At 42.5% G+C, this 27,124-nt stretch overlaps 1 protein-coding gene across 49 annotated transcripts in view; it reads right to left on the minus strand.

Moving 5' to 3' along the window:
• Positions 1-755: 755 nt before the first annotated feature.
• PPIP5K1 (diphosphoinositol pentakisphosphate kinase 1) overlaps positions 756-27,124 on the minus strand; it is a 57,778-nt gene continuing 31,409 nt past the window's right edge. For 39 of the 49 annotated variants that reach the window (XM_070054105.2, XM_089310202.1, XM_089310188.1 and 36 more), the window contains 2 exons: positions 4,677-4,790; positions 756-2,678 (listed from right to left, as the gene is read on the minus strand). In XM_070054105.2, coding sequence (XP_069910206.2) covers positions 1,816-2,678; positions 4,677-4,790 — 977 coding nt within the window. In that variant the 3' untranslated portion in view covers positions 756-1,815. The remainder of the gene's footprint in view (positions 2,679-4,676; positions 4,791-27,124) is intronic. The other 10 variants (XM_089310205.1, XM_089310200.1, XM_089310197.1 and 7 more) reach the window with 1 other exon arrangement.

The following is a 27,124-nucleotide window of genomic DNA, read 5'->3' on the forward strand; positions in this document are numbered from 1 at the left end:
AACAGCGAAAAAGATGGGAGTCAGCTTAATTTCTGAGTATGGATGAGAACGCCTGAGTATGAGGCACAAAGAGCCTAGAGTGAGCACATCCATTTGGTTTGAGGGAGGGGAAAAGGGGAGGGGACATTCTGGGAATGAGATCTGCATTCCAAGGGGTCCAGAGCTGAGGACCAAATAACCAGGTTCTGATACCCTAGAGAGGGGAATACCAAAGAGATAGAGTTGAGGGCCCCTAACAGATCGAGTTTACTGAGGCTGGAAACACCTCTCAATGTGTAGTCATGATTTCCATGGAGTAAAGGTTAGATCTCCCCCTTTTGGTAAAACCCTTGATAGTCCTGGGTATGTCAGGAGTGGCCAGGGATGTGTATATATGGGGAGGGAGATACTCTTAACCTCACCATGTTCTGGGTTCTTCCAATGTAAAGATGTCAATAAGTACAGAAAGGACATAGCCTTTGTATCAACGCCATTCACTCCAAAGCAGCAGAATGAAAAATCAAGAGGGTGATTCCAGAGACCCAGTGAAGCACTCAGTGCTCTTCCATCCCCACCCTCTCCTCCATGCTCTCATCATTAAGGGGAAGGTGAGCTGACTGCTATAGAGGCCCTCTGGGATGCCAGATCTCTATATTTTTAAAGTCCATTCCTGATAAACTATTAATGGTTTATGACTAATCCAGATTGTCACACATGACTCAGAGTCATGTTCACTCACAAGGACATCACCCTCATCACCACCATCACCACCACCATTTTCATAACTTTGTATTTATTGAGCGCTCATAATGTTCCAGCCCCCAACTCTAATGACTGCATAATTCCTCCTGCCCATCCCCATATCTTTGGAAAAAGCTTCATAATCACATCTGGTCCTAAAGACACATAATGTAGGGACAAACTTTGTGGGGACCTTGGAGTGTTTGGTCTTTGGCCAGTCTGTCCCTGGCACAACTAAAGAAATATATATATCTATATATATATTAAATCTTTGCTCATGTCTGTACAATATTGATCTCTGCTGATTGCTTAAAATAGAACCTGATTCTCTCTACTACATTTTCTCCAAAGCCAAACAGCCCTGAAACAAAAGGAGGCCCAACTTCACAGATTGGCCAAGAATCCCCTAGAGCATTTTAAGTAGCTGCTCTGAAATTTGCACAGCAATCTAATACCTACTTTTCCCTAGAGCTATTGTCCAGAGAAAAAGGACAAGGGCAGTGGGTACACTTGGGGGTGATACTGAACCACCCAGAAACACAGTCTAAAGATTAGTGGCCATGGTAGATGTTTGGGAAGGAGACTCTATTTTCCAGACAATTCAGATGGCCATCCTGGGTCCACCTGAGGAGTGCTAACAAAGACAAGAGATCCCCAGACTGCACAGATGGTCTAAGGATACCTTGAGAAGTAGTGACTATTTTCCCAGATAGTGAAGACCCTGGAGTTCCCTCTTTTACATTTGCTGTGCCTTCTGCTAAATGGTGTCTCTTCAGCAGGTAAGTGGCATTTCCTTTCAACAGTGTGGGATTTCCTTCAGTGCTTAAAGTAGGTTGGGTAATGATAGATCAGCCCACCCCAAGGAAATCCTATTCAAGTCCAACGGCTAGGCGAAGAGCTAATGGCTACTTTGAATGCAAAGTTGGCTTCTCCACAAGCACAACTTTGAGACAGATATGCCTCATGCTAAGAGGACTGCTTCCTCAGACACCGCTGGTGAGAGCCATGGCCTCCTGCTGGACAGTGAGTTAGCCATCAGAAAAGGCTGCTGGCTCAAATGGCTGGTATAGTGTGACACCACTAATGGGAAAGTGATTAATTACCTGTTGCTGGTGAGTGCTGATCATGGGCTTGAGACTGGCTTTGAGGGTTCGGGTCAGTAGATCGATAATGGGCTAGAGGAGCACCCTCCCCAGGCAGCTGGTCAAGTACCTCGGGGATCACCCAGGACTGCTGACTAACCTCTTCAGGGACCTCCTGGGCCTGCAGATCAACCTCCCCAGGGAACTCATGGGATGGTTTATCAACTTCAAGGATGTCCTGAGACAACAGACTGATGACAGAAGTCTCCTGGGCCAGCGTGCTAACCTCCACAGAGAACTCCTGGCATGACTGGTTAAACTCCTTGGGGATTTCCTGGGCTGGCCTGTCAACTTCCACAAGGATTTCCTGGACCAGACCCCCAGCTTCTGTAGGGAACCCATGGACCATACTGCCAAGCTCTGCAGGAAACCCCTGGCATAGCTGGCTGACCCCCTCAGGGTTCTCCCAGCAAGGCTGGCAAACTTCCTCAGGGACTTTCTGGCACAGCTGGTTGGCCTTATGGCATGGCTGGCATGTCTGGTTAACATTGTTATGGTCCTCCTGGCATGGCTGGATGATGTCATAGATCTCCTGGCATGGATGGCTGGCTTCCTCAGCAACCACCTGGCATGGCTGGTTGGTCTCCACATGGACCTCCTGTAGGGACTGGTTTGGATCACAAAGCTTTCGCTCTCCTTCTGTGGGGAGCTCTTGTGCTCCATTCCCAGGAACAAGCAGTCCAAGGCCTTGATAGTCTTCAGTCACATGTGAATTCAGGGAGGGCTGATCACTGAAGGCAAAGTGGGAGTTGGCATCCACTGTAGTAGGAGAGGAAGGGCCAGCACTGGACACTGTGCTGGAAGGGCCACTACTGTCTGTAAAACAAAATTAGGAGACCAAGTCAGACAAGCTAGAAGAATAGATTCCATCTTACACATGTAGTTCAGATGCTGTACTGCTAATGTCTTGGGGAAAGAGGGTCTGAATTCTGTTTTTGTTGACCTCTAGAAGGGGACCAACCCAATTTCCCCTTTGTAATCCTATCTATTGATGGTATTGTAGCAATATTTTAAAGCACTATATCATTATGATAGATTTTGGAAACAAAGACTACAATATATTTTCATCAAAGAACTTGAAAAAATGGCAAACCTGAGCCTGGAAAGGCTCAGTCACTGAGTTTAACACACGCTGGTTATCTTTCTTTTGTAAAGAATCAGAGGAGGCAGACTATAGGCAGAAGAAAAGAGAAACATGGATGCTGGGCATTTGGCACAGTGGTTAAGATGCCACATGGGATGTCCACATCCCGTATTGGAGCCTGGGTTCAAGTTCTGGCTCCACTTCTGATTGCAGCTTCCTGCTAATGCACATGCTGAAAGCAGCAAATGATGGCTCAAGTGGTTGGGTCCCTGCCACCTACATGGGGGACCCAAACTGAGTTCCTTGCTTCCACCTGGCCCAGCCTGGCTGTTATAGGTATTTAGGGAGTAAATTAGCAAATGGAAGATTTCTGTCTCTTTGCATTTCAAATAAAAATAAAACAATAAAATATAAATAAAATTCTTTTTAAAAAGAGGAACATGGTTTTAGACTAATTGGCTTAAAAAGATACAGAGCCTATTTCTGGTCAGATAGGCTGACTCCAATGAAACTGTGTGTACATCACTAATTCTGAATCAAAGGTATACTAGATGGAAAAAGACGTAAGCTGAGGACCGGCATTGTGGTACAGTAGATTAAGCTACCGCCTACAATGCTAGGCATCCTTATGGGTGAAGGTTGAAGTCCTGGCCACTCCACTTCTTATACAGTTCCCTGTTAACATCTGAGAAAGCAGAAAATGGTCAAGTCCTTGAGCTCCTGCCACCAATGTAGGAGACCTGTATGAAGTTCCAAGCCCCTGGCTTCTGCCTGGCCCAGCCCTGGCCATTGTGACCATTTGAGAAATGAACTACAGATTGAAGACTCTCTCAACTCTGCCTTTCAAATAAATAAATCTTTAAAAAAAAAAAAAGATGTAAGTTGAGCTTTACACAAATATACAGGTTGCCTGAATATCCAGCAAGTGGTCTGATTCAGATAAATCAAAAGTTCAGACAGAAACAGAGTGGGAAGGAAAAGATTTCCCAGGGCACAGAACACATAAACACTCCAGGACAGGAGTAAAGGGACAATGTCAAGGTGAATAAAGGATAATCTGGAAATTCCTGATGTCCTATCCAAGTACAGCCATGAGAGGCATGTTTGCTTTCAGTTATTCCCCAGAGGCAGGATAAGGAAAGGACTTTCCCTCACTGGTGCCTTTGACTCATATCCCCACCTCCAATTACCACTGCTATCTTCCCCTCCCTACAATCACCCTAATAACTCCTGTGGCTCCATGGTTCACACTGTTACCAACCAAAATTCTTTGCTGATGGGTTAGAGATAATACCGAAGAGAGGAGAGCCAACAACTGAGAACAGATAACTTGAGAGAAGGGATATGTAGAAATAAATATCAGAGTCTAGTCTCCTGCTTCCAGCATTTCCAAATACCTACATTGCCTCCCAGTCATCTTCCCTGGAGAGACCAAAGAGGGTCTGAGGAGGGTGAATTCTCTCTGTCCTGATTTGGTCGAAAAGGTCCTCAGGGGCAATGTCTTTAAGGAGCTTGTCCAAGGGACTGCAGAGAGTGTGCAGGACACAGGTGAAGAGAATGCTGACAGATCCTCCCTCATCTTGGAAACAACTGATGAGACGGCTGCCCTGAAGGGACATTTCTGGTTCTTCAACCCTCATTTTCTTTTCCTTCACATGACAGGTTCCTCATCTACGAATTCCTCCACACCTCTTGGCCTTAACCTAGGCAGTTTCAGAAGGGTTACTTACACCAAGGGGGCTTCTCAGAGCGCTGCCGGAGCTGCAGGGGAGGTGAATGAAGAGTACGGGGTGGCAAAAATGGGCCATCTGAGGCCTGGTTGCTGTGCATAGAGTCAAACAGGGCTGGATAAGGGCAAGGGAGAGAGGGAAGAAAAAAAAGGCACATGAGGAAAGAATCCAAGAGTCAAAGGTTCTCAGCATAAGTCAAAGCCAACTTATTCTTCCTCTGGTTGACAAGTAGTACTTCCTAGACACCCTTGAGCCAAATCATTTTATTTTTTTAAACTTTATATTATGAATATTTTCACACTTCTAAAATTAAAAAAAAATATTTATTTATTTGAAGGACAGAGTCATAGAGAGAGCGAGAGTGAGAGAGAGAGAGAGAGAGATCCTCCATCTACTGGTTCACTCCCCAAATGGCCATAATGGCCAGACCAGGCTGATCCAAAGCCAGGAGCCAGGAGCCAGGAGCTTCCTCTGGGTCCTCCATCTGGGTGCAGGGGCCCAAGGACCTGGGCCATCCTCCATTGCCTTCCCAGACCACCAGCAGGGAGCTGTATCAGAAGTGGAACAAGGGGATTCAAACCAGCACGTATGTGGGATGCCAGCACCGCAGGTGGTAGTTCTACCCACTATGCCATGGAGCTGGCCCCCTCAAACATATTTTTAAAAAATTAGTTGACAGACAAGTGCAATCAATACCCACATACTTATTTCCTAGATTTAATAGGTTAACGTTCTGCCATATTTATTTTTTCATGCTGAAGTTCTTTAAAATAAATATTATAAAACATTTCACCTCTAAATACTTTTATACACATCTCTAAAACAGAAGAAAATTTTCCTACATTGTCACACACCATTAATATGCTCAATAAAATTAAATATCATTCCCTAATATCATCTGACATCCAGTCCATATTCAAATTTCCCAGTTATTTCCAAAACCTTTTACAGCAGGATCTCAACATGAACCATGCACTGCATTTGGTTGTCTCTAAAACCTCATTTAATCTAGAATAATGCTTCCCTTATTTTTGAAAAGAACAGGCCCATTGTCTTGCACAATATCATGTCCCATATTGTGGACTTGTCTGTCTCCCACAAAATCATTTAACTTATTTCACTGTTGTGTATTTCCTAAAAACTGGAAGATGGGACTAAAAGTCCTACTTGGATGATTCATGTTAAGTAATTTTATTAATACATCAAGAGCTGGTGTTGAGTATTTTATATTGCACCATATTGGAGGAGTACAGCGTCCCACTATAAGTAAGGCTAAGTTTACAAACTAGGTTAAGGTGATGCTCACAGGATCTCACCACTGTAGTTTCTCCCTTGTGATTGGGGTATTCCTGTATTCCCCAAAAATATTTCAGCTATGTTGCTAGGATCCATCGCCAATCCTTATTTAATTAATCCCTAATTAATTTATTAGGGATGTCAAATAGTGATTTTCTATCAATCCTACCTTTATTTTAGATGGCACATTTTCTTTTTCTTTCTTTAAAAAGATTTGTTTTTATTTGTTTGAAAGTCAGAGTTGCCGGTGCCATGATGCAGTAGGTTAATCCTCGGCCTGTGGTGCCGGCATCCCATATGGGCGCCAGATTCTGTCCCGGTTGCTCCTCTTCCAATCCAGCTCTCTGCTGTGGCCTGGGAAGGCAGTGGAAGATGGCCCAAGTGCTTGGGCTCCTGCACCCATGTGGGAGGCCCAAAAAGAGGCACCTGGCTCCTGGCTTCAGATTGGCGCAGCTCCAGCCATTGCGGCCATTTGGGGAGTAAACCAATGGAAGGAAGACCTTTCTCTGTCTCTCCCTCTGTCTGTAACTCTACCTCTCAAATAAATAAATACAATCTTTTTTTTTTTTTTTTTTTAAAGAGTTACAGAGAAAGAGGGAGAGACAGAGAGATCTTCCATTCACTAGTTTACTCTGCAAATGGCTGCAACTGCCAGGACTGCCAGGCTGAAGCCAGGAGCCCAGAGCTTCTTCCAGGTCTCCCACATGGAAGCAGGGGTCCAAGCACTTGGGTAGTTTGTTTTCTTTTCTGTGAGATCCATTATGGGCTTGTGGATTTTTATATATTCAGTTGTACCTTAATTATAATAACTATTCTTTTTAAAGTTCAAATTGCCCCAGTTCTGGTCAAAGGAGACTCTTCACAGTCAATTGCTTCCTCACCCAAGTCCATGCACTTTCTTTTTTTTTTTTTTTTTTTTTTTTTTTGACAGGCAGATTGGACAGTGAGAGAGAGACAGAGAGAGAGAAAGGTCTTCTTTTTCCACTGGTTCACCCCCCCAAGTGGCCGCTACGGCCAACGTATTGCGGCCAGTGCACTGCGCCTATCCAAAATGAGGAGCCAGGTGCTTCCTCCTGGTCTCCCATGGGGTGCAGGGCCCAAGTTCTTGGGCCATCCTCCACTGCACTCCCTGGCCACAGCAGAGAGCTGGCCTGGAAGAGGGGCAACACGGGACAGAATCCGGCGCCCCGACTGGGACTAGAACCCCGTGTGCCGGCACCGCTAGGTGGAGGATTAGCCTAGTGAGCCGCGGCACCAACCCAAGTCCATACACTTTCAACAAAAGTGGTTTTTGGTGAGGTGAAAAAAAAAATCTTGCCAGAAATTCCAGAAAATCAATCCATGTATCTACGACCAATTAATCTTTGACAAAGAAGCTAAAAGTAATCTCTGGAGAAAGGACAGTCTCTTTAAGAAATGGTGCTGGGAAAATTATATTTCTGAATGCAGAGTATGAAACAAGTATTTCAACCAGCATTTTTCAAAGGATGAAATTCAAGTAGCCAACAGACACATGAAAACATGCTCAGGATCACTTGCCATCAGGGTGGTGCAAATAAAAAGTACAATGAGGTTTCACCTCACCCCAGTTAGGATGGCTTTTATGTAGAAATAAAAAAATTACAAGTGTGCGGGAAAAGGGACCCTAATACAGTGTCAGTGGGAATGTAAACCAGTATAGCCATTGTGGAAGACAGCATGGAGATTCCTCAGAAATCTGAAAACAGATCTACCAAGTGACTCAACCATCACTCCTAGGAATTCACCCAAATGAAATGAAATCAGCATATGAAAGAGTTATCTGGACCCCTGTGTTTACTGCAGCTCAATTCACAATAGCTAAGAACTGGAAACAACCCAGATGTCCATTGGCTGATGACTGCACAAAGAAAATATGGTATACATACTCTATGGAGTACTGCTCAACCATAAAGAAGAATGAAATCCTGTTTTTTGCAACAAAATGGATACAACTGGAAACCATTATGCTTAGTGAAATAAGCCAGTTCCCAAAACACAAATATATGTTTTTCCTGTAATGTATGAGTGAAAGTGACATTTTGAGGTTTGATAATTGTTTATAGCCCTGGTCTCAACTATTGAGGAACAGTGTTTTTTTCTTTTTTACTATTTGTTGAATTCTTTACTTAGTGGAACATTAAGCTTATAGTTGTAAAATAAACTGAAAGTACATCATTGTAAAAATTAAAAGAACAAATAAGAAAGTAAGGAGGGAGTGTGGGCTGGAGGGAGGTTAGGGTGGGCAGTATCAGGATGCTCCCAAATCTGTATATATGAAATACATGGAATTTGCTCACCTTATATAAATAATAAAAATTTAAATATCTTTTGTATCCCAATGATTTGTAGTCCTTCAAACAGTCACAATAAACAGATATATATCTGTGGTATGATATATTCATGTGGTAGAAGGTTAATAGAGGAAAAATTCTAAATAGGCTGCTGGGATAGGAAGTGATTTTTTTTTTTAATTGTAAAGAAAAGTAGAGAGACTGAAATTTCAGGGAGGAGTTAGGGAGAAAACTGCAGAGGAAACTCCACAAAATTAGAGGGACCCTGGCCGGCACCGTGGCTCACTAGGCTAATCCTCTCCCTGTGGCGCCAGCACCCCGGGTTCTCATCCAGGTTGGGGCACCAGTTCTGTCCCGGTTGCTCCTCTTCCAGTCCAGCTCTCTGCTGTGGCCCAGGAAGGCAGTGGAGGATGGCCCAGGTGCTTAGGCCCTGCACCTGCATGGGAGACCAGGAGAAGCACCTGGCTCCTGGCTTCAGATCGGCGCAATGTGCCGGCCGTAGCAACCATTTGGGAGGTGAACCAACGGAAGGAAGACCTTTCTTTCTGTCTGTCTGTCTCTCTCACTAACTCTGCCAGTCAAAAAAAATAATAATAAAATAAAATAAAATAATTAGAGGGACCCTATGGATCTATGTAGATGGTGTGGACATGCAAACTCACGACCCCAGCAGCTGAGAGCCTCTGCACCAGCTTTGGAGAGTGAGGTGAGACCAGACTGCAGCAGCCCAAGCCACTGGCGATAAAGCTGCAGGAAGAACCTGGCATGAGTCCAGCTTGGAGACCAGTGGGGAACAGTATACCTGCCATCCTAGAGGGGAAAAAAATTGGGAGAGGCACATTTTTCTCTCCCCCACCATCCGGCACCAGCATCCAGTAACTGAGACAGGGCAGGCGCCATTTTGGACATATGTAATAGCTGCGCCAGCTTATGTCCACGTGCCCAGGGACCAGCTGAGAGTAGATGCCTGAGTCTGGCTGGGAAAACTGACAGGAGGCTGGGTACTTGTGACTGCGAGCCTTGTGTACTGGGATGGACTGTGAAATCATTGTGGCTATGTGGGAAGCTGCGGGGTGTGGCTTGGTCTCTGAGTAGTCACTATGGGTGGCTCTACAAGCTTAGGGCTCCTTAATTGCTGCAAGATCCATGCTCACACTGAGGACTACACAGATCCTGTGATTCTTTTGGCAGTTTAGATGAATATTGCACCCACTGAGGCTAGCGCCTGGGCAGGCATTGGTCTCCTTGGAAGAGGAGGTGAGCATGAGACTACCCCAGCAGGGCTGATAAAACCGTCCTCTCTGATTAAAAGAGAGAGAGAGAGAGAGAGAGAGAAAGAGATTGATTGATTGATTTACCATGCCCAACTAGGGTATCACCCTGAACACTACCCTCACCCTGTAGCACTGAACAGAGCTTCCTGGCGATACCCCAGCACACACCTCTGGGTATTCACTCAAAGAGCAGACAATCCACTAAGCCAAAGAGGCATAGTCCAAAGATAAAAGCAATCACATAGAAAAAAAAAATCTACAAGGTTCTACACAAATGCCTAAAAATAAATATAGAAATTCAAGAAACAATAAGGAAAACAACATGATGCCCCCAAAGAACACAACAACACTTGAACTAGAATGTGAAGATGAAGAGATTAAAGAAATGCTAGAAATGGAATTCAATAAATTGATTGTAGGATTACTTAGAAATAATCAGAAGCAAGTCCACAAATTAAAGAAATCCATACATGACATGAATGAAAAATTTTCCTGTGAAACTGAGATTTTAAAGAGAAATTTTAAAGGGAAATAAAATGAAAATACTGGAAATCAAGAATTCAATAGATTGAGGCTGGCACTGTGGTATAGCAAGTAAAGCCATCGCCTGTAGTGCCAGTATCCATTATGGGCGCCAGTTCAAGTCCCAGCTGCTCTACTTCTGATCCAGCTCTCTGGGCCTGGGAAAGCAGTAGAAGATGGCCCAAGTTCTAGGACCCCTGAACCCCCATGGGAGACCTGGAAGAAGCTTCTGGTTCTGGGTCAGCACAGCTCTGGCCACTGCAGCCATCTGGGGAGGTAACCAGAGGATGGAAGATCTCTTTCTCTCTCTTTTTTTTTAAAGATGTATTTATTTATTTGAAAGTTAGAGTTACACAGGGAGGAGGGGGGAGAGAAGAGGTCTTCCATTCGATGGTACACTCCCCAGTTGGCTGCAATGGCCGGAGCTATGCTGATCCGAAGCGAGGGAGCTTCTTCCAGGTCTCCCAGCTGGATGCAGGGGCCCAAGGATTTGGGCCATTCTCCATTGCTTTCCCAGGCCATAGCAGAGAGCTGGATTGCAAGTGGAGCAGCCAGGTCTTGAACCAGCATCCATATGGGATGCCAGCACTTCATGCCAGGGTATTAACCCACTGCACCACAAGGCTGGCCCCAGGAAGATCTCTCTCTCTGCCTCTCTATAACTCTGCCTTTCAAATTAATAAAGAAACCCTAAAAAATTTCAATAGCTCAAATAAAAAATGTGGTGGAAAGCATTAATAGACTCGGTGAGGCAGAAGAAAGAATATCTGAGTTAGAGCCGGCGCCACGGCTCACTAGGCTAATCCTCCGCCTAGCGGCGCCAGCACACCGGGTTCTAGTCCCGGTTGGGGCGCCGGATTCTGTCCCATGTTGCCCCTCTTCCAGGCCAGCTCTCTGCTGTGGCCCGGGAGTGCAGTGGAGGATGGCCCAGGTGCTTGGGCCCTGCACCCCATGGGAGACCAGGAAAAGCACCTGGATCCTGGCTCCTGCCATTGGATCAGCGCGGTGTGCCGGCCGCGGCGGCCATTGGAGGGTGAACCAACGGCAAAGGAAGACCTTTCTCTCTGTCTCTCTCTCTCACTGTCCACTCTGCCTGTCAAAAAAAAATATATATATATCTGAGTTAGAAGCCAAATCTGTGGAAATGTTATAGTCAGACCAAAAAAAAAAAAAAAAAACCAAAAAACTGAAAAATAGTGGCAGATATTTATGGGATACTATCAAACAACCCAACATACGGGTTTTAGGAGTTTCTGCAGGTGTGGAAAGAGAGAATAGATTAGAAGGCCTTTTTAGTGAAATAATTAAGGAAAACTTCCCTAATTTGGAGAAAGAAAGGGATATCCAAGTACAAGAAGCACACAGAACTCCTAATAGACATGACCAGAGAAAATCTTCACTACAACACATTATAGTCAAACTCTTTACAGTAAAAGTTTAAACAAAAGATTCTAAACTGTGCATGAGAGAAATGCCAGATTACTTTCAATGGATCTCCACTTAGACTCACAGTTGACTTCTCATCAGAAACCCTACAGGCTAGGAGAGAATGGTGAGATACACTCAAAGTCTTAAGAGGAAAAAAAACTTTTAACCTAGAATACTCTACCCTGCAAAGCTCTCATTTGTGAATGAAGGTGAAATAAAGATCTTTCATAACAAGCAGAAATTGAAAGAATGTCAGGGCTGGCATTGTGACGTAGCAAGTAATGCCGTCGCCTGCAGTGCTGGCATCCCATATGGGCACTGGTTCTAGTCCCAGCTGCTCCACTTCCTATCCAGCTCTCTGCTGTGGCCTAGGAAGGCAGTAGAAGACGGCCCAAGTCCTTGGGCCCCTGCACCCATGTGGGAGACCTGGAAGAAGCTCCTGGCTTCGAATCAGTGCAGCTCTGGCCATTGCAGTCAATTGGAGAGTGAACAGCGGACAGAAGACCTCTTTCTCTCTCTGCCTCTCCTTCTCTGTGTAACTCTTACTTTCAAGTAAAATAAATAAATCTTAAAAAAAATTATCAACACTCGTCCAGCCTTACAAAAGATGCTTAAGGATGTGCTATACACAGAAACACAAAAACATCGTCATCACTATGAAAAAAGATGAAGGCAGAAAAATCTCCCAGTAAAAGTACAAAGGAAATCCAAAGTAAACAATGGGAATATTTATTGAAAAATTGCAAGGCCAAGTTATTACTTATCAATAGTCACCTTGAATGTAAATGGCCTCAATTCTCCAGTTAAAAAATACAGACTGGATGAATCAATTAAAAAACAAGACCCATCTATTTGCTGTCTACAAGAAACACATCTTACCAACAAAGAAACATGCAGAATCAAAGTGAAAATATGGAAAAAGATATTCCATGCTAAGAGAGACCAAAAAAGAGCTGGTGTAGCCATCCTAATATCAGACAAAATAGATTTTAACCCAAAAACTGTTAAAAGAGACAAAGAAGGGCACTATGTAATGATTAAGGGATCATTTCAACGGGAAGATGTAACTATAATAAATGTTTATGCCTTCAATTACAGGGCACCTGGTTATTTAAAATAACTTTTAATAGATCTAAAGAGAGGCATAGATTCCAACACAATAGTAATGGAGGACTTCAATACGCCACTTTCAGTAGAGGAAAGATCAACCAGACAGAACATCATCAAGGAAACAACAGAATTAATTGACACTATTGACCAAATTAAACTAATGGATATCTACAGAACTTTTCATCCTATAGTTGCAGAATTCACATTCTTCTCACCAGCACATAGAACTTTCTCTAAGATAGACCACATGCTAGGCCATAGAGCAAGTCTCAGTAACTTAAACAAACAAACAAACAAACAAAAAACCTGAAATCATACCATGCATCTTTTCTGACCACAATGGAATAAAGCTAGAAGTCAACAACTCAAGAATCTCTAGCGCATACGCAAACACTGAATGAAGTTGACAATACAACATATCAAAACTTTTGGAATACAGCAAAAGCAGTGTTAAGAGGAAAGTTATTAGCAATTGGTGCCTACATCTAGAAATTGGAAAGGTACCAAATAAATGAGCCATCAATGCATCTCAAAGACCTAGGAAAAACAACAGCAAAGCAAGCCCAAAACTAAGAAATAATTAGAGAAGAAATAAAAGTGAAACAAACAAAAAAAAACATACAAGAGATCAGCTGGTTTTTTCTTCTGTATGCAGAAGAGTTGGTTTTTTGAAAAAAAATAAACAAAATTGACACACCATTGGCCCAACTAACCAAAAAAAAGGGGGGGGGGGAGAATACCCAAATCAATAAAATTATAGAGATGAAAAAGGAAAGGTAACAACAGATAACACAGAAATAAAAAGAATCATTAGAAATTACTACAAAGAGTTGTATACCAACAAATTGGGAAACCTAGAAGTAATGGACAGATTCCCGGACACATGAAACCTATCTAAACTGAGCAATGAAGACATAGAAAACCTAAACAAACTAATATCTAAGACAGGAATTGAATCAGTAATAAAGACCCTCCCAACAAGAAAAGCCCAAGATGGGACTGATTCACTGCTGAATTCTACCAGACATTTAAAGAACAACTAACTCCAATTCTTCTCAAACTATTCAAAACAAATGAAAGAAAGGGAATCCTCTCCAATTCCATGAAGCCAGCATCACCTTAATTCCTAAACCTGAAAAAGGTAAAACAGAGAATTACAGACCACTTTCCCTGATGTTCAAACATAGATGCAAAGATCCTTAACAAAATATCAGCCAATTGAATCAAATAACATAGCAGAGAGATCATTCACCCGGATCAAGTGAGATTTATCCCTGGTATGCAAGGATGGTTCAACATTCCCAAATCAACCAATGTGATACATCACATTAACAAACTGAAAAACAAAAACCATATGGTTATCTCAATAGATGCAGAGAAAGCATTTGATAAAATATAATATCCTTTCATGGGTAAAAACTTTAAGCAAACTGGGTATAGAAAGAACATTCGTCAACACAATCAAAGCAATTTATGACAAAACCATGGCTACCATCCTATTTAATGGAGAAAAACTGGAAGCAATCCCCCTAAGATCCAGAACCAGACAATGATGCCCACTCTCACGATTGCTATACAATATAGTCCCAGAAGTTTTAGCCAGAGCCATTAGGCAAGAAAAAGAAATCAAAGGGATAAAAATTGGGAAACACGCAAACTATATATATATAGATATATATAGATATAAGATTCTTTTTTTTTTTTTTTGACAGGCAGAGTGGACAGTGAGAGAGAGAGACAGAGAGAAAGGTCTTCCTTTGCCGTTGGTTCACCCTCCAATGGCCGGCGCACCGCGCTGATCCGATGGCAGGAGCCAGGTACTTCTCCTGGTCTCCCATGGGGTGCAGGGCCCAAGCACTTGGGCCATCCTCCACTGCACTCCCGGGCCACAGCAGAGAGCTGGCCTGGAAGAGGGGCAACCGGGACAGAATCCGGCGCCCCGACCGGGACTAGAACCTGGTGTGCCGGCGCCGCAAGGTGGAGGATTAGCCTAGTGAGCCGCAGCGCCGGCCTAGATATAAGATTCTATATACAGGGGATCCAAACAATTTGATTATGAGGTTATTGGAACTCATAAAAGAGTTTGGAAAAGTGGCAGGATATAAAATCAACACACAAAAATCAATAGCCTTTGTATACCAGACAATGCCATGGCTGAGAAAGACTTCTAAGATCAATCCCATTCACAACAGCTACAAAAAATATCAAATACCTTGAATAAATATAACCGAGAATGTCAAAGACCTCTATGATGAGAATTACAAAACATTAAAGAAAGAAATAGAAAAAGACACACATAAAAAAGGAAAAATCTTCCATGTTCATGGATTGGAAGAATAAATATCATCAAAATGTCCATAATACCAAAAGCAATTTACGGATTCAATGCAATACCAATCAAAGTAACAAGGATATTCTCAGATACAGAAAAAATGATGTGGAAATATATGCAAACACAGGAGATCCCAAACAGTAAAAGCAATTTTATACAACAAAAACAAAGCTAGAGGCATCACAATGCTAGATTTTAAGACATATTATAGGGCAGTTATAACCAAAACAGCCTGGTACTGGCACAAAAACACATGCATAGACCAATGGAACAGAATACAAACTGCAGAAATCAACCCATGCAGCTACAACTAACTTGAACAATGGAGCTAAAATCAATCCCTGGAGCAAGGACTGTCTCTTCAACAAATGGTGCTGGGAAAACTGGATCTCTGCATACAGAAGTATAAAGCAAAACCTCTAACTCACACCTTACACAAAAATCCATTCAAAATGGACCAAAGACCTAATTCTTTTTTTTTTTTTTAAAGATTTACTTATTTATTCAAAAGTCAGAGTTACACAGAGAGAGAAGGCGAGGCAGGCAGAGGAGGGTGTGTGTGTGTGTGTGTGTGTCTTCCATTCCACTGGTTCACTCCCCAAATGACTGCAATGGCCAGAGTTGGGCTGATCTGAAGCCAGGAATCAGGAGCTTCTTCCAGGTCTCCCATGTGGATGCAGGGGCCCAAGGAGTTGGGCTGTCTTCTACTGCTTTCCCAGGCCATAGCAGAGAGCTGGATTGGAAGTGGAGCAGCTGAGTCCAAAACCAGAGCCGATATAGGATGCTGGCGTATCAGGCCAGGGCATTAACCCGCTGTGCCACAGCGCTGGCCCTGACCATAGACCTAATTCTATGAATCAATACTATCAAATGATTAGAAAATATTGGGGAAGCCCTGTAAGACGTTGACATAGGCAAAGAGTTATTGGAAAAGACCCTAGAGACACAGGCAATCAAAGCCAAATGGACAAATGGGATTACATCAAATTAAGAAGCTTCTGCCCTGCAAAAGAAACACTCAGCAAAGTGAAGAGGCAAGTGACAGAATGGGAGAAATTATTTACAAACCAGGCAACTGATAAAGGATTAATATCCAGAATATATAAAGAGCTCAAGAAATTAACAACAAAACAAACAACTCAGTTAAGAAATGGGCAAACAACTTAAACAGGCATTTTTTTTTCTTTTTTTTACAAATTATCTATCTATTTATTTTTGACAGGTAGAGTTGACAGTGAGAGAGACAGAAAGAGAGGTCTTCCTTCTGTTGGTTCACCCCCAAAATGGTCACTACAGCCGGCGCACTGCGCCAATCTGAAGCCAGGAGCCAGGTGTCTCCTCCTAGTCTCCCATGCAGGTGCAAGACCCAAGCACCTGGGCCATCCTCCACTGCCTTCCTGGGCCACAGCAGAGAGCTGGACTGGAAGAGGAGCAACTGGAACAGAACTGGTGCCCCAACCAGGACTAGAACCTGGAGTGCCGGCACTGCAGGCAGAGGGTTAGCCTAGTGAGCCACAGTGCTGGTCTAAACAGGCATTTTTGAAAAGAGGAAATCCAAATGGCCAACAGACACATGAAAAAAATGCTCAGGATCACCAGCCATCAGGGAAATTCAAATCAAAATCACAATGAGGGGCCAGTGCTGTGGTGCAGTATGTTGATCCTCCACTGGTGGCGCCAGCATCCCATATGGGTGCCGGTTCTAGACCCAGTTGCTCCACTTCCCATCCAACTCTCTGCTGTGGCCTAGGAAAGCAGTGGAAGACGGTCCAAGCACTTGGGACCCTGCACCAGCATGGGAGACCCAAAAGAAGCTCCTGGCTCCCAGCTTCGGATTGGCTCAGCTCCAGCCATTGAGGCCATTGGGGAGTGAATCAGTAGATGGAAGGTCTTTCTCTCTTCTTCTTCTTCTTCTTCTCACTGTCTGTAATTCTCTCTCTCAAATAAATAAATAAAATCTTAAAAAAAAAAAAAATGAGGTTTCACCTGACCCTTGTTAGAATGGCTTTCATATAGAAATCAACAAACAACAAATGTTGCAAGGAAGTGGGGAAAAAGGCACCCTAATTCACTGTTGGCAGGAATGTAAACTGGTACACCCACTGTGGAAGACAGTATGGAGAAACATCAGAAATCTGAATATAGACCTACCATATGACTCAGCCATCCCAATCCTGGGAATTAACCCAAGGGAAATGAAATAGCACATGAAAGAGTTATCTGTACTCCCATGCTTATCACAGCTCAATTCACAATAGCTAAGATATTCAATCAACCCAAATGTCTGTCAAATGAAGATTAGATAAAGAAATTATGTGATATGTATACCACGGTATACTACACAGTGATAAAAATAAATCCTGTCATTTGCAACAAAATGAATGTAACTGGAAAACATTATACTTAGTGAAATAAGCCAGTCCCAAAAGGACAAATACCATATGTTCTCCCTGATATGTGGTTACTAATAGCACACCTAAAAGGTAGTCTATAGAAGTGAAATTGACACTTTGAGATGCGATGACTTTGAATAGCCCTTGTTTCAATTGTTGAGGAACAGTTTCTTTTTTTTCATATTATTTGTTGAGCTCTTAAAACAGAGTTAATCTTATGTGTATAAAGTTAACTGAAAACAGTAAAAAAGAAGAATTGGAACAGGAGATGGAGAGAAAGAAGGGTAGGAGCGTGAATTGGAGGTCTGGTAGGGTGGGAAGAAGCACTATGTTCCCCAAGTTGTATTTATGAAATGCATGAAGTTTGTATGTCTTATTAAACAGTTTCTGGGTTTAAAAAAATTTTCTTTAGACCCAAAATCAGTCCTTTTCCCATAGTACAGAATCATATGTAGGAACCAAAATATATGTATTAAAGAATTCATTGCAACTATTTCTAATGAATGGTGTTAGAAAAAGCACTTAAAGAGAGAGAGAAAAAAAGAATAGGCACTTAACGGGTCAGCATTGTGGCATAATAGGTAAAGCCACTACCTGAGATGCCAGTATCCCATATGGGCACCAGTTCAAGTCCAGCTGCCTTACTTCCGATCTAACTCCCTGCTAACGTGCCTGGGAAAGCAGCAGAGGATGGCTCAAGTCCTTGGGCCCTGGCACCCATGTGGGAGACCCAGAAGAAGCCCCTGGCTCTTGGCTTCAGATTGGCTCCGCTCTGGCTGTTGTAACCATTTGGGGAGTGAACCACTGGATGGAAGACTTCTCTCTCTCTCTCTCTGCCTCTCCATTCTCTGTAACACTGATTTTCAAATAAATAAATAAATATTTTTAAAAAAAGAAAAAGAACTTTAAAAACTAAATTCATACTAATATTTTCAATTAAATTCAACCTTACATCATTTAAAAGTCTGTTGAATTTATACTTGTATCTAACTTATCTTCCTTTGAAAATCCTAGTTCCTAATAACAGAAACATAATTCTTTTGTATTAATCTATAATATGTACATACGTTACAAATAATCAGTATCATTCTAGTATCATATCACTACTAACAAGCTATTGAACGATAATTAAAATTACTTTATAGTTCTTTTTATCTTACCAAGGGATTTTTTTAAACATTTATTTTTCTCATACTTTATCTTGTTCCTACCATTTTGTTTTATGCTTCTGTCATTTTTTGCTTTCTTTTGATCTTCCTCTCCTTTTTTTTCCTTTCTAGATTTTGCAGAAATGATCTTGTTGCCTTCATTTCCCTGGAAGTGCTTGTTTGAGTCCCAGCTGCTTCGTTTCCAATCCAGCTCCCTGCTAATGGCCTGGGAAAGCAGTGGAAGATGACTCAAGTGCTTGGGCCCCTGCACCTGCGTGGGAGACTCTGAAGTTGTTCTTGGTTCCTGGCTTTTATCTGGTCCAGCCCCAGCTTGTTGCAGCCATTTAGGGAGTGAACCAGCAGATGGAAGATCTTCTGTTTCTCTCCCTTTCTCTCTCTAACTCTGCCTTTCAAGCAAATAAATCTTTAAGGAAGGAAGGAAAAGAAAGGAAAAAAATGTAATTCCTTCATGCCCTGTAATCCCATTCCCTATTGTTACCTCTAGAGGTAACCACTTTTACTAGTTTCTAGATTATACTTTTAGCATTTCTTTTTATAATACATGTACATTTTTTCCTTTATTTCTTCTCCTTACTTAAAAAATAAGCAACCTACTATTAACACTATTCTGCACCTTCTTTTTTCACTTAACATATCCTGGAAGTTGCTTCATATCAGATGCAATTTTTTCATTAGTTTTAATAGATCAGTAGTATTTAGCTGAGTGGATACTCCACAACTTTTCTCACTTACTCTTTTTTGTTTTTTTCCTTTAAGATTTTTTTTTTTTAACTTGAGAGGCAGAGTTACAGAGAAAGGGAGAGAGAGAGGGCTCAGTCTTCTATCTGCTGGTTCATTCCCTAAATGGCTGCAACAAGCCAGGGCTGGGCTGATCCAAAGCCAGGAACCAGGAGCTTCTTCTGGGTTTCCCATGCAGGTGTAGGGACCCAAGGACTTAGGCCATCTTCTACTGCTTTCCCAGGCCATCAACCTGGAGCTGTATTGGAAGTGGAACAGCCAGGACTCAAACAGGCACCCATTTGGGATGGCGACACTACAGGTAGAGGCTCAGCCCACTATGCCACAGCACTGGCCCCTCTTACTCTTATTTAGAATGACTCTTGGGCAGCCACTATAAATAATGCCAGAATGAATTAATTTATACAAATATCAACTTTGTGAAGCAATGGCTTCACAACAGATTTTTAAAAGTAGATTATTGCATCAGAGGTCAGCTATATCTACAAATCTGAGATATTAAAAATTTTACAACCACAGAGATTGTACTATTTTGCATTCTCATCAACAGTATATGTATGGGATTTACTCTCTCATTAGACTTGCCAAGAGAGTGTGTTGTCAACAAACTTGTAGTATTTCTTTCAATCTGACAGATGAGAAATAATATTTCAAGGTAGTTTTAATTAGTATGGCTCCTATGATCAAGGTTGATCAAAATTTCATATGCACAATGGCCATTTGTATTTCTTTCTCTGTAAACTTTTCTAAAACCAAGTTTTTAAAACCATTTTTGAAAATCATGATCATAAAAAGCTCCTTGAATTTTAGGATAATTAATCTTATATATATATATGATATAAATTGCAAAAAATGTCTTTGCTTATGCTATTTGCTACTGGATTTTTTAAAAGTTTACATGACTTAAATTTATCAACTTTCACATTGCTTCTCCGAGTCAGAATTAGTCTTTCCTTACTTTTTGATGATAAAAGAATTTACCACCACTATATATGTCCTATCTGGTACTTTTAATTTTTGTTATTGAGGTGAAACCCTAATATAAAGTTAACCATTTATATATATAATTCTGTGACATTTAGTATATCTACAATGTTGTGGAACCACCACCTCTTTCTAGTTCCACAACATTTTTTTCTCCCCAAAAGAAAATCCCATATCCATTAAGAAGTCACTCCCCATCCATCCTATCTCCAACCTCTGGAAACCACCAATCTAGCACCTTCTCTAAGGATTTACTGGTTTTGGATATTTCATATAAACAGAATTATGCAATATATGACTTTTTGTGTTTGGTTTCTCTTCAGCAAAGATGTTTTTAAGGTTCATCCATGTTGTTACATGGATCAGGTACTTTATTCCTTTATAGAGCTCCGTAGCATCCCATTGTTCAGAGATACATTTTGTCTGTCCATGCATGGCCATTTCAGTCATTTTTATTGTAACAAGTACTGACATGAACATCTGTGTATAAGTATTAGTTTCAGTATTTTTTTTTTTTTTTGTATATACCTAGGAGTAGAATGGCTGGGTCACATGGTAATTCTATGATTAACTTTTTGGGAGCTGCTATGCTGCTTTCCACAGTGGTAATACCATCTTACAGTTCCACTAGCTATGTAGAAGACTTCCAGTTTGTCCACATTCCTTTATTTTTTTTTCATAACCATTCTGGTGGATGTGAAGTGATATCTCACTGTTGTTCAGATCTGCACATCCCCAATGACCAGTGAGAGCATGTTTCACACGCTCATGAAATTTGTATATTTTCTATATCTTCTTTGGAAAAATAATCCAAGTCCTCTCTTTTTATTTGCTTTTAAAATGTTTATTTGTTTTCATCTACTCAAAAGGCAGAGAGAGAAAGAGAGAGACAGAGAGACGAGAGATTGATCTTCCATGCACTGATTCGCCCCCTAAATGTCTTTAAAACCCAGGGCAGGGACAAGCCACAGCCAGGAACCCAAAACTCCATATTGACCTCCCATGTGGGTGGCAGAGGACCAAGCACTTGGGCAATACCTGCTGCCTCCAAGGATGCTTTTGCCTACTTTTAAACTGGGTTTTTCCTTTATTTTTGTTTTTAATCAAATTTATTTTATATATTTGAATGGCAGAGTGTCAGAGAAAGGGAGAGACAGAGAGAGAGGGGAAAGATGTGCCATCTGCTGGCTCACTCCCTGCATTGCCACAATGAGCAGGACTGGGCCAGTTCAAACCAGGGACCTAGAACTCTACCTGGGTCTCCCACATGGGTGGCAGGGACCCCAGGACTTGGGACATCTTTTGTTGCTTTTCCATTTCCCAGGCCCATTAGCAGGGAGCTGGATCACAAGTAGAACAGTCAGGACTCAAACCAGTGCCTCAATATGGGTTCCTGGCATTGCAGGCCATGGCTTAACCTACTGCACCTCAGCTTTGGCCCCTAGATTGTTTCTTTTTTGTTGACTTGTCACATTTTGGACTCTGGTCATCTATATGATTTGCAAATATTTTCTCCCTTCCTGTAAGTTGTCTTTTCACTTTTTCCTTTTTAAAAGATTTATTTGTGTATTTATTTGTTTGATTATCTGAAATGCAGAGTGACAGAGACAGAAGAAGGAAAATAGATCTTCCAGTCGCTGGTTCACTCCCCAGTGCCCACATTAGCCAAGGCTGAATCAAGTTGAAACCAGGAGCCAGTAATTCCATCTGGTCTCCCAAGTGGGTTGCAAAAACCTAACTACTTGAAATATCTACTGCCTTCCCAGGTAGCTTAGCAGGAAGCCGGATCAGGAGCAGAGTAGTCAGGATTCAAACCCAGCATTCTGATATGGGATACAAGAGTCTTAACTGGCACAATGCCCATTCTGTCTTTTCACTTTTTGATAATGTTCTTTGATTGTTTTTTTTTTTTTTTATAAATTTTTTTTTTTTTGACAGGCAGAGTGGACAGTGAGAGAGAGAGACAGAGAGAAAGGTCTTCCTTTGCCGTTGGTTCACTCTCCAATGGCCGCCGCGGCCTGCGCGCTGCGGCCGGCGCACCGCGCTGATCCGATGGCAGGAGCCAGGAGCCAGGTGCTTTTCCTGGTCTCCCATGGGGTGCAGGGCCCAAGGACTTGGGCCATCCTCCACTGCACTCCCTGGCCACAGCAGAGAGCTGGCCTGGAAGAGGGGCAACCGGGACAGAATCCGGCGCCCCAACCGGGACTAGAACCCGGTGTGCCGGCGCCGCTAGGCGGAGGATTAGCCTAGTGAGCTGCGGCGCCGGCCTTTAATGTTTTTAATTTTGGTGAAGTCCACTTTATTTTTAGCTTTGTTTCTTGTGCTTTTGTTCTAAGAATCCAGTGCCTAATATAGGGCCAAGAAAATTTACCCTATGTCAGCCGGCATTGTGACATAGCAGGTTAAACTGCTATCTGTGATGTCGGCATCCCATATAAGTACTGATTCGAGTTTAGGCTGCTCCATTTCCAATTCTACTCCCTATTAATGCACAGTGGAAAACGCCCAAATGGTTGGGCCCCTGCCACTTCCATGAGACATTTGGATAGAGTTCCAGACTTCTGGTTTCAGCCTGGCCCAGCCCCAGCTGTTGCATCCATTTGGGGAGTGAACCATTGGAAGATCTCTCCCTATAACTCTGTCTTTCAATTAAATCTTTTATTCCCATTATGCACATGCTGGATCAGAAGTGGAGCTGCTGGGACTTGAACCGGTGCTCACATGGGATGCAAGTGCCATAGGCAGTAGCTTAACCAACTGTGCCACAACAACAGGCCCTATTTCTGGATTCTTTTTTATTTTTCAAAGATTTATTTATTCATTTGAAAGGCAGAGTTACAGAGAGGCAGAGGCGGGGCGGGGGGGGGGGGAGGGAGGGGTTTTCCATCCACTGGTTCACTCCCCAGATGGCCACTTCTCCTGGAGCTGTGCCGATCTGAAACCAGGAGAAGGAGCTTCTTGTGGCTCTCTCACATGGGTGCAGGGGCCCAAGGACTTGGGCCATCTTCTACTGCTTTCCCAGGCCATAGTAGAGAGTTGGATTGGAAGTGGAACAGCCAGGACTCAAACAGGTGCCCATATGGGATGCTGACACTGCAGGCAGTGGCTTTATCTGCTAAGCCACGTGCTGGCCCCTTTCTGGATCCTTGATTCAATTCTGTTATCTACATGTTTATTCTCTGGCAGCCCTACCCTACTTTGAATACTACAGCTTTGTAGTACATTTTCAAATTGGGAAGTGTGAACTTTTTAAAATACATTTCTCCTTCATTTTTGGACAGTTTAGCAACCATAAAATTTTTATTTGACAGTCTGTTAATGACAGCATTATAAATGTGTCATCCTGCTGCTTCTGGTCTCCAAGATTTCTGGTGAGAAACTTGCTGTTATCTTGTAAATGACAAGTTGCTTCTCTCTTGCAGATTTCAGGATTTTCTTTTTGTCTTTTGACAATTTATGGATCTCTTCACATTTATCTTTACTGGAGCTGGTTGAGCTAATTGGACATCTAGATTCACATCTTTTATCCTATTTAAGATGTTTTTAGTCATTATTTCTTCAATTTTTTTTTTTTTTTTTTGCCTTTTTCTCTTCTCGTTCTGGAATTTCATTGAACACATTGTTATGCTTGAAGGTGTCCTACAAGTATCTTTGGCTCTGTTCATTTTTAAATTTTTTAAAAAATATTTATTTATTTGAAACACAGAGTTGGGGTGGGGGGGGAGAGATCTCCCATCTGCTGGTTCATTCCCCAAATGGCTGCAATGGCCGCAGCAGGGCCAAGCTGAAGCCGGAGGACTGGAACTCCATCTGGGTCTCCCATGCAGGTGGCAGGGGTCCAAGCACTTGGGCCATCTTTCTCTGCTTTTCCAGATGTTAGCAGGGAACCAGATTGGAAGTGGAGCAGCCGGAACTTGAAGTGGCACCCATGTGGGATGCAGTGTTAGAGGCAGTGGTTTAATGTGTTCAGCCACAATGCAAGCCTCATGTTCATTTTTTTCTCATTCTTTATTCTTTCTGCTCTTTAGCCTAGATATTTTCAATTGACTTATCTTCAAGTTTGCTGATCCTTCCTTCTGTCTATGAAAACCCTGAGTGAATTTTTCATTTTAGTTATTTTACTCCCATTTATTCTCCTGATTTCCTTTAGCTTTTTGTCTATCATTTCTTCTAGCTCGTTGAGCATATTTCAGATAGCTGATTTGAATTACTTGCTTAGGGATGGATGTTTGGCACAGTGGTGAAGTTGCTGCTTGCAATACCCACATCCTATATTGGAGTGTCTGGGTTCGAGTCCCCACTTCACTCTCCATTCTAAGTTCCTGCTGATGTACACCCCGGGAGACAGCAAGTCATAGTTCAAATAGTTGGGTCCCAGCCATCCATATGGGAGATCCAAACTGAGTCCCTGTCTCCTGGTTTTGGCGTGGTCCAGCCCTGCTTACTGCAGGATTTTGAGAAGTGAACCAGAAGATGAGAGATTCCTTGCTGTATCTCTGACTTTCAAATAAAGAAAATAATTAATTTAAAAGTAAAATGTTTGTAGAGGCCAGCACTATGGCACAGCAGGTTAACGCCCTGGCCTGAAGTGCCAGCATCCCATATGGGCGCCAGTTTAAGACTCGGCTGCTCCATTTTAAATCCAGCTCTCTGCCATGGTTGGGAAAGCAGTAGAAGATGGCCCAAATCCTTGGGCCCCTGCACCAACGTGGGAGACCCGGAAGCAGCTTTTGGCTCCTGGCAAGATCAGTGCAGCTCCAGCCGTTGCGGCCAACTGGGGAGTGAATCATTGGATGGAAGTCCTCTCCCCTCTCCCTCTTCCTCTCTTTATAATTCTGACTTTGAAATAAATAAATAAATCTTTTAAAAATAAAATGTTTAGTAAATTTAATGTCTATGCTTCCTCAGGAACAATTTCTGTTCATTTCTACTGTGACTAGGTCATTTTCTTGAGTTTGTTTTTGTTTTTCTATGCTTTATACATTTTTTATTGAAAATGGATATTTTCAATTATTTTGCTGTATTAACTTTGAAAGCCAAATTATTCCCCCTCTCTAGGTTTCATTACTGTTATTTGTTATGGGCTCTGCCTAGCTGCTTGTTTAGTGACTTTTATAGGCTATTTTTGTAAAGTCTGTATTCTTTGCCATGTGTGGTTTCTGAAGTCTCTGCTCCTTTAGCTTGCATTCAGTTAGTATTTTGACAGATTTTCACGAATGCCAGCAACCAAAAAAGGAAAAGCAAAGCCTAAGTGGAGGTGAAGGAAAGCTGTCTGAGTGTATGTGGGCCGGTTCTATGCCAAGGAACTTCTTTCACACTTAACCAGATCACTTACAACTCTCCCTTAACCCTCACTCACTTCCTGCTCAAGCTGAATCTAGAGTTCAGCCAGAAGTGAAAACTTAGGGTCTTCTCAAGTCTTTTCTGTACACGCATTCTGTGCAGGCATGTATATGGGTTTCTAAGTTTCCAAGTCTATGTGGGTGTTTCTGAATTCCATAATTTTCCAAAGAAATTCTCCCCTCAGGTTTTCTTCCCAGAGTTTAAGTATGGCTGTCATTTGCTTCAGTTACACTTTTTTTTCCTCAGGCCACAGCAGGAATTGAGCTTTTGAGAAAGGACTTCTGCATACCCACTTTTCTGCCCTGAGTAAGTTCCAAGTTAGGCAAAACAAAGATAAGCACATATGTAAGTCCTTTATGTAGCCCATAGCAGGTTAGAACAAACACATTTCTTTCAGAACAAGGTCTTCTTTGCTCCTTCTGAAACCAGAGACCCAGATCCCATACTAAGAACATGGTTCACATCTTCAAGACCACCATCAATGGGGTTAGCACTGTGGTGCAGCAAAGTAAGCAACCGCCTGGGGAGCCAGCATCCTGCATCAGAGTGCACATTTGAGTCCCAGCTACCCCACTTCCAATTCAGCTTCCCACAGTGTGCTTGGGAAAGCAGCAGAGGATGGCCCAAGTGTAAAGGCCCCTGCTACCCCTGGGGAAGACCCAGAAGGAGTTCCTCGCTCCTGGTTTCAACCTGGCCCAGAACTGGCTATTGTAGCTATTTGGAGAATGAACCATTATATGGAAGATACTTCTCTCTCATGTACTGTCTTTCAAATGAATAAATAAATCTTTAAAAAAAAAAAAAAAGTCCACTACCAAGCTGGAGTAGAGGGTGGGAAGGTTGGGGAAAGGACAAGTAAAAATGCTATAAAACTTCCCCATCATTTCCAGGTTGCTTCTTTCTGACGAAGTTGATCCTGACAGTTTTTGTTGGTGTTCTGGTGTTTATGTGGAACAACAAGCCTTTGGAGTGACCTACCCACATGGCTTGATTTTTTACTTTAAAGAATTATTTTATTTATTTAAAGGAGTTACAGAGAGAGGTAGAGCCAGAGAGAGAGAGGTTTTCTATTCCGTGGATCCACTCCCCAAATGATCTCAACAGCCAGAGCTGAGCTGATCTGAAGCCAGGAGCCAGGAGCTTCTTCTAGGTCTCCCATGCGGGTTCAGGGGCCCAAGGACCTGGGCCATATTCTACTGCTTTCCCAGGCCATAGCAGGGAGCTGGATTGGAAGAGGAGCAGTCGGGTCTCAGACTGGCACCTTTATGGGGTGCCGGTGCTGCGGGCTGGGGCTTTAACCTGCTGCGCCACAGCACCAGCCCCACATGGCTTGATTTTTACATTTAGAACTCTGATCCACATGGAGTGTTTACTGATATATAGTGACAGGAATGGATTCAATTTTAATTCCATGAAATGACTATTTAGGTGACTGTCTACACTAATTACTTTTGTAAACTTAGCAAAAATTATTTGAAGGGCTGGGCATTTGGTACAGCAGTTATGACACCAGTAGGGACGCCTGCATGCCCTACCAGTTATGCCTG

This window comes from Oryctolagus cuniculus, chromosome 12, assembly GCF_051225735.1.
Source record: "Oryctolagus cuniculus isolate XC-2025 breed Fujian yellow rabbit chromosome 12, ASM5122573v1, whole genome shotgun sequence".
In the NCBI taxonomy this organism is placed as follows: Eukaryota; Metazoa; Chordata; class Mammalia; order Lagomorpha; family Leporidae; genus Oryctolagus; species Oryctolagus cuniculus.